Source organism: Azolla caroliniana, unplaced genomic scaffold (genome assembly GCF_043228905.1).
Source record: "Azolla caroliniana isolate FFs.n. ecotype wild unplaced genomic scaffold, voAzoCaro1.0.p SCAF_971, whole genome shotgun sequence".
NCBI classification, from domain to species: domain Eukaryota; kingdom Viridiplantae; phylum Streptophyta; class Polypodiopsida; order Salviniales; family Salviniaceae; genus Azolla; species Azolla caroliniana.
In genome coordinates this window covers 1-8,010 of record NW_028231406.1, presented here as the reverse complement: position 1 = coordinate 8,010, position 8,010 = coordinate 1, and the positions used below count along the sequence as shown (strand labels likewise).

At 37.7% G+C, this 8,010-nt stretch overlaps 1 protein-coding gene across 1 annotated transcript; it reads left to right on the top strand.

The window, feature by feature from the left end:
- The first annotated feature begins 3,173 nt into the window (after positions 1 to 3,173).
- LOC147847468 (uncharacterized) lies at positions 3,174 to 6,447 on the top strand. The gene is made up of 8 exons (XM_087339152.1): positions 3,174 to 3,583; positions 4,150 to 4,297; positions 4,381 to 4,531; positions 4,617 to 4,742; positions 4,830 to 4,910; positions 4,990 to 5,182; positions 5,284 to 5,554; positions 5,793 to 6,447. Exons 1-8 carry the CDS (start codon positions 3,392 to 3,394, stop codon positions 6,017 to 6,019), a joined length of 1,389 nt encoding a protein of 462 aa, XP_087195278.1. The 5' UTR covers positions 3,174 to 3,391; the 3' UTR covers positions 6,020 to 6,447.
- The last annotated feature ends 1,563 nt before the right edge of the window (positions 6,448 to 8,010 follow it).

Sequence of the window (8,010 nt, the reverse complement as noted above, 5' to 3'; positions counted from 1 at the left end):
ACACTCCTACTTTTTTAAATTTACATGCATGATGCAACTTGCCCTTTGCTCTAAACTTAATGATCATTACGCATCAAATGTGGCATCTCATCCAAATCTCCATCAATGTAACTCTAGTATCCTTGTCTAACAAGGAGTTGGTTCTTCTTATACTCCCAAAATCCAAGGTTGTTTTGGCTCAACTAAGGGGAGGGAGCTACCATTTGCATGTCCATTTTGGTATATTTCCTTTCTTCTCTTGTTAACTTCTTCCACGATCTACAATAACAATAATTCACCATGTTGACATAAATGAGCTAATTCGTCAAAATTAGTTTCGAAAACAATGCACAACCAACATGTAAATCATATAAAAAATGAACCCTCACACTTTGATACCATGTTGTCATGAAAAACAAAAAATTGGATTAAATTGGAAAATAGATCTAGAAGAAAAGAGAACTAAGATGAAAATGAAGTTGTACTATGAACAATATTTACAAGGATGCATTGAAGACGGGTGTTGAACCGGATTGGTTCTTACAAAATATGTCTTCTCTACTTGTTTATCAAGGATCATTAAGTAACACAACATAAATAATTAGGAGAGAGATTGTGTGTGCATGTGTGAGGAATGAGAAAGAGAGTACAAGGAAAGTACGGAATACATTGATACTAAGCAAAGTGGAGGATGATTATATAATGATGAATCTACACAGTGCATGGGGCACAACTGCACGGGTTCTAAACCAATATGTCACGATGGTAGAATAAATGGGGCATGATATATTATTCATTTTATTCAATCTAAAGGGCATCACTATTACAAGATTGCCAATCTAGCCTACCTTTTACGAGAAATTATGTAGATGACTCACCGTGAAGGTAAAGAGAAAAATAATATCAATATGAGCATGCCAAGTATCCATATAAGATCTTTCCAAAAGCTTCAAACTAATACTAAAATAGAAAAATAGGAATAAGAACAAAGTATGTATTTTTCTCATAGAAAAACATATTATTCCCTTTCCAAATACCAAGAAAAGAAAGGCTAATTTGGTCTATAGGACTAGGATAATGTACATCATATAGGTTTTCAATTATTTGAGAAATGGAGATTAAGAAAACATAATGTAAAAATAATGAGAGAGAATCCAAAATTGATCGCATAGATTCATCTTAAATCCCCATTAGATGCCTCATCTTTATTGTACTATTGAGATTGGGGAGTTCCAACTCACGCCTCTATTAGTTACCAATGATGACTCCAATATGCTTGTGAAATCAGTGGTTCATTGTTCAAGTGATCTCAAGTGTATCATAGCCTTTGATTTTCAATTCTCCCCAAAGTGATCCCTGTAGTTAAGTTCACTTGCTTCTTGTGTGCTCTATTAGAGCTTAAGAGGGTTTTGGAGCGTTGAGGGATGGGTTTGATGTTAACTTCAATTTATCTAAAATAACAAAATTATCAACCCATACACGATGTTTGCATCCATCAACGAATCGTAAGTTGTAACAAAGGTCAACGTCTCCTTAATTATAATAACATAATACTATGATGAAAGTTGTTAGTTGGATGATAAATGTTATAGATATTATTGTAGTATCATGTGTGTGACAATGGGTGTGAGAATGATAAACTCTATCTCAATGTTTATGTTCATCTAGGGATCCATCTAAAAACTCCTTAATTCTCGAGAATAATAAAACCATAGAATTCCTAAATAAATTTATTGTACATGGTAATGGAAAATACACTCATACTTGTGGTACGTTATCATGGACAACAAAATGGATGAACATTGACAAGTTAATTGGCTACATCAAAGAATCCTACTAAAGAATAAAAACTAAAGACACTCCTTGAAATCCTATGAATAACAAAGTAAAACAATCCAAGAACAGAAACTATGGGTGAGTGAAATCGAAAACCCTTCATTGGTAGCATGAATAGGCATTACCATAATGACAAGTCCCATTAAGGTTCATAAATATATATATATGTAGAGAGAGAGAGAGAGAGACTATGTAGTGATCACATGTTTTCCGATAGTAAATAGTCCACGATGTTTCTAGGATTCATCAGTAGAGGAAGAAGGTTGGTCAGATTGTTTATGCATATTTCACCACCATTTCTAGGACTTTGTAGAGGGAGCACGTTGGTCGGATGGATGTTATTTCATGACAGGACTACATATATGTACATGACAGTTTTTTCTAAGGAGTGTATAGAGGAAAGAAGGATATGGTAAGCTATTGTGCACTGCACGCATTGTTCCCCGGGAGGGGGAGTCATTGTCTCGGCTTATGCAATCAATTTTTGCTTACAAGTTAAATTCTGGGTGCGTGTTGTTCCCACGGACAACAGATGGTTTGCTCGAGGAAGGGTGGTTGGATCGGACTGGTCCCCGGTCGGGCGCACGTGTTGCTAGGCTGGGGTTCCTTGGGACATGTAAACGATAGATAACAGTTTTGCACGGGGGACGGGGGAGGTGTGTTTTCCGTAACTTGACAGACTCTTGACCGTGACTAACTAATGCTCGACCATGGCTTAACCGGCTCGTGACCATGATGAACTGGTAGTGACTAACCGACTCTTGACCGGATCGGATCGAACAAAAGAAGAAGAGGAAAAAAAGAGCGAGAGAGATAGATTCTATATATACATATATGTATATATATATATATATAGAGAGAGAGAGAGAGAGAGAGAGAGAGAGAATGGAATTCGAAATTGTAACGGCTTAATTCTGTTATTGGGAAGGGATGGAGACTTGACTGACGGCGGGTGGTCTTGACTGACGGCGAGATGACGGCGGACGCCAGCCCCCTTTCTTCTTCTTCTCTCAATTCTGATTTTGGAAAAAAAAGCCCAACACAAACTCAAATCCGTCACAAACAGTCACAATAAAAAACACACCTCTCCTTCTCTCTGTGTCTGCAGCCTGCTTCAAACCCTAACCCTAAAACAGAGAGAACCCTAAACAGTGCACAACTCCATCCCCACTGCTAACCCTCAACAGCCAAGGACTGCAAACCCTAACCCTCATCGTTGACAGGCGAAGGCACCTCCTGTAACCAGCGACGGTCTTCTAACCCTGCTAAATTGTATACAGCGAAGAAACTTCAACCCTGCTAATCGGGAGGAGTACACCGCTCCAACCCTAATTGTAGTTGGTACACCCCTAAACCTAAACAGAGAAGAACTCTCAACTCTAAACAGAGAAGAACTCTCCATTCTAACATTCGATTGAACATTCGAAACCCAACACCAATTCTTCTTCAACAAACTCCACACAGGTTTTGATTGATCCATCCATGGGCAAGAACAGCAGATGACCGGTCTCTGCCTTGCCATAGCACCACCAGATCTCTCGGATTCCCTAATCTAACCTTAACCCTATCCCTAGCTATGGAGGCGAAGATTCCAAATAGCCCTAGGCCTTCTTCTAGCCGCCGTATCACTGCAGGGAAACGGTCCTGTCCTTTCGACCAGTCTTCGAACTGCGCAAAGAAGCTTCTGAGGCGTGAGATTAGTGTTCACGGAAACAGAGCTTTCAACAGTTCGATTGCGCAGGAGAAGTTTCGCAACTTTCAACTACAGGTATTTCCCTTCTCTTTCTCTTTTTCGTCATATCAATAAAAAGAATTGAGAGAAGACATGTGATACCTTTGTTCTCCACATAAATTCTTTACTAGGGGGCGCATTTCTTCAAGTTTTAATCAGAAACATTTAAATTCCCCCAAGGTGGTTCTTACTGTAAATGCCCATATCATGACCTATTTCTGTGAATTCCAATGCTCACAACATGATATAGTATGCAAATGCCTGCAAAATGACTCTTTTAAGAAAATATGATCTTTTTGTATAAATGCCTATATCATATCTTTATATTTATGCCACTGAGACCTTGAACTTGACTGTATTAGTTATGATTACATCATATCATGCCCATGGATATTGGATGAGGGTGACGATTCTGTTTTTATGATGCCGATGAAGCTCTATCTTGCATCATATATATATATATATATAATGTACATATTGTGTGTGTTGTCATTGTCATGATAGGTTCTTGATGAGCTTATATGTGGCAAATGCTTGCATGTTGTGTTGCTGACTATTCGAATGTATTTCTCTGAAATGACTTAATGTTTGGTCACATATAGGAAGAGTTTGATACATATGATCCCAAAGGCAATTGGTTTCTTCAACTTAACTTTTTGAAGAGGAGATCTAAGATTGTGGAGATCGTGGCTGCCAAAGATATTGTATTTGCACTTGCTCAATCTGGAGTTTGTGCAGCATTCAGCAGGGGTAAGCAATCATTGATATATTAACTAAAGAGTATTTTTCTGCATAAACATATCTTTTAACACGTTTTATGATGGAATTTATAGAGTCCAACAAGAAGATCTGCTACCTCAATGTCAGCCCTGATGAAGTGATAAGAAGTCTTTTCTATAACAAAAACAACGAGTCCCTTATAACTGTGTCAGTTTATGCATCGGATAACTTTAGCACATTGAAATGTCGAACAACACCCATCCAGTATGTTGCCCTACAATATGATAGTCTTAGGATTTTAAATGCCATTTTTTTTGCTCATTGGGTTTCTCCACTGTTGTTTCTATAGGTATATTCGCAGGGGTAACCCAGATGCAGGTTTTGCACTATTTGAATCAGAGTCACTGAAATGGCCTGGATTTGTAGAGTTTGATGATGTGAATGGCAAGGTTCTAACATATTCAGCCCAGGATGGGTAAGTATGCATTTGATGTTTTTATGATTGAATCAATGGTAACTCAATTTTTCGATTGCCTAAAACTTGCGAGTCATTACTATGTAGGATCTACAAGGTCTTTGATTTAAAGAATTACACACTATTGTATTCGATTCCTGATGAACATGTTTCTGAAATCAAGATAAGGTAATCTTCCTCTTGAAAGGCTTGCTTGCATTTATGTTTCTCTTCATTTCACTAACTGTTTATGTTTTGTAATTCTCAGTCCGGGAATAATGCTATTGATATATGAGAGAGCCCCTGGTCATGTTCCTCTAAAGATATTGTCGATAGAGGATGGCACAGTATTGAAAGACTTCAGACATTTGCTCCACAGAAACAAGAAAGTGGATTTCATTGAACAATTCAATGAAAAGCTGCTTGTGAAACAAGACAATGAGAACTTGCAGATCCTTGATGTAAGTATTTGGCGAGGTCTTATTTGAAATGATCATTCATATGCATGATGGAGTTGCCTGGTTCTCTTTTTTTAATCATCTTTATGCTTTGCTGGGCCTAGGTAAGAAACTCCCAATTAACAGAAGTGAGCAGAACCGAATTCATGACCCCCTCGGCTTTCATATTTTTGTATGAGAATCAATTATTTCTCACATTCCGCAATCGGACTGTTGTAGTATGGAATTTCCGTGGGGAGCTTGTGACATCCTTTGAGGATCATCTGCTATGGCATCCAGACTGCAATACAAACAACATCTATATTACAAGTGATCAAGATTTGATCATATCATATTGCAAATCTCATCCCCATGAATCTGCTGAGGAGGAAGGAGGTGTGCAATACATTCATTGATTCCAATGTGTTCATGATGCTCAAATAATTCCAAGTCATCATACATTTATTTTTTAATGTGTTTTTTTTTATGGCCATTTTGATTTGGTATATGCAAAAGTGACCCCCATTTTTGAAAAAAAATCGCTCAATTTGATAATTCCCTAAGATGCTCAATGATATTGGTATGGAGAAGAGGCTCCCTTTCATTCTCTTACATAAATTGGGTTTTCTTGCAGTTGGATCAATAAATATTAGCAATATTCTTACTGGTAAATGCTTGGCAAAGATTTGTGCCTCGGATCCGATTGTGAAGGTGAGCCGGAGGGAAAGAGAGAACTCTTCAGTTGTAAGAAGTACGATTCGAGAAGCTTTGGAGGATATCACCGCTTTGTTCTACGATGAAGAGAAGAATGAGATTTACACAGGGAATCGACATGGGAAGGTCCATGTATGGTCAAATTGAGATATATACATATACCTGACTATAACATGGATAACTTTTGGATTGTGCGAAATCACTTTTAACATGCTAACAATCTACTAAGTTTGACAACCTGCTCTAGCCTCAGTTGGTAAAAAGGTTCAGATGGGTGAACCTCTTTATGCTGAATCTTGGTTCATTTTAGGAGTTAACATCACTACTACATAATTTTGAGGTCTCTTGAATTGCTTGGAAACATAATACGTTTGATGTGCTCCTCTGATAGTGCTTCCAGGTGGGAAATTTGTAAAAACATGCCTCTTTTTCTGGCGATGGAATTATTGAAATGATTATGATGATGCGAAGCATCGGGTTCATATCTTTGATACCGATCTTTATCTTAAATTGAAAAATTGTTTCATTTCAGAATTTTGTTGAGAAGCAATTGTAACCATCTCTGGCATTTTCTTGTTGGGTCTTGGATCACTGTTGAGAACTAATTCTTACTAGCCATGGTCTGTTGAGATATCCTTACCAGCAGTGTTTCTTTTGTTCCTGTGTAAGAGTCAATGTTGCTCTTATTGTCTATTTTTTCTTGTCGTCTATCCATCCCCTTCTGAATTCAACCGCCTAAACTGGTGTGATATGATTGCATGTCTCATGCTTTTGAGCGAGTCTTTCATATTGAGCAAAGTGTGTAATTGACAATGTTTTAGAAGTGTTAACATATCTTTATTATGTTCATGATATGTTGCTTTACCTGAAAGCTCCACTTTTGAAATTACACCTTCATCCCTGGTCTCTTGCATGTGTGGTTTGGAAATCTCTAATTGTGGAGAAGACTAGAAATAACAATGAAAAGGGGATATCATGATGTAAAGAGTAGTACCAACAAGCACAAAGTGAAAGGATTTCAGGTATATATATATATGGAATTTGTGACATTGGGTGTCCCCACCAATTTGATCTAATAAAATGTCAGGCTATAAGTCATGTATAAGAGTGTTGACATGATGTTTGGGTATGTATACCCTATCAACTTCTCCTTGATAAATGGCTTTCCAATCTGCACCGAAGGGTTGACAAATAGGAGTAGATGGGGCCTTTATTTGGGATGATTTGGTCTTAACTGAGGCTGATTATGATTTGTTCGATTCAATTTGGTGTTATTGTGGGTGTTAGATGAGATACATAGCATGTTAATATATGCCTTGATTATAAGTCTGTTGGGGGTGCTTCGAGTTTGCTTCAATTGCGGTTTGTTATTTAGCCAAATTGGTTAAGAGTCAGTTTTGAGTTTATTAATCATCTTCCTTTCGATAAAACAATGATAACGAGTTATTTCCATGTATGTCCCAACGTTTTGCTTATTTCCCCCTCAAATGCCCCATTGGCCACCCCTGGAGTCTTGAGCAATTGCGCATATGCATGCTACTTGAGTACAAGCCATGTACATGCCGATTGATTTGTGCACATCCTTTCTCAAGTAATGTTGTTTGTGGTCAATTGTATCGTGCCAATCATCAATCAATCAACTCCATCACTCATTTCTCAATTACACAAGTGATGTAGGATCAGCTCAACCACTTGTTTCTCGATCCCACATGCGATATAGGATAGGCTCTTATCACTTGTTTCATGATCATGCATGCAATGTGCGATCGATAAACTTGTACCACTTGTTTCTTGATTATTTTGCGTGCGATGGGTGATTGATAGATTCTTATAGCATGTTTCTCGATTATAATGGATATAATGTGCGATGGATTGATGTGATCGACTCCTTCTCAATTATAAATGTGTGCGATGCGCGGTTGATCAATGCGATCAACTCCTTCTCAATTATATATATATATATATGTATATATGTCTGTGCAATGTGTGATCGATCAATGCAATCAACTCCTTCTCGGTTATACATGTGTGTGATGCACGATTGCTTGAATGCTATCAACTCCTTCTCAATTATATATCTGTGTGATGCCCAATCGATTGATCGAATGCGATAGACTCTTTCTCGATTATATCTACCT

Bases quoted from the DNA above. Each gene is read 5' to 3' on its own strand.
- LOC147847468 (XM_087339152.1), top strand. From the start codon at position 3,392: ATGGAGGCGAAGATTCCAAATAGCCCTAGGCCTTCTTCTAGCCGCCGT. The intron at 3,584-4,149 runs GTATTTCCCTTC...GGTCACATATAG, and splicing joins TTCGCAACTTTCAACTACAG to GAAGAGTTTGATACATATGA. The intron at 4,298-4,380 runs GTAAGCAATCAT...TGGAATTTATAG, and splicing joins TTGTGCAGCATTCAGCAGGG to AGTCCAACAAGAAGATCTGC.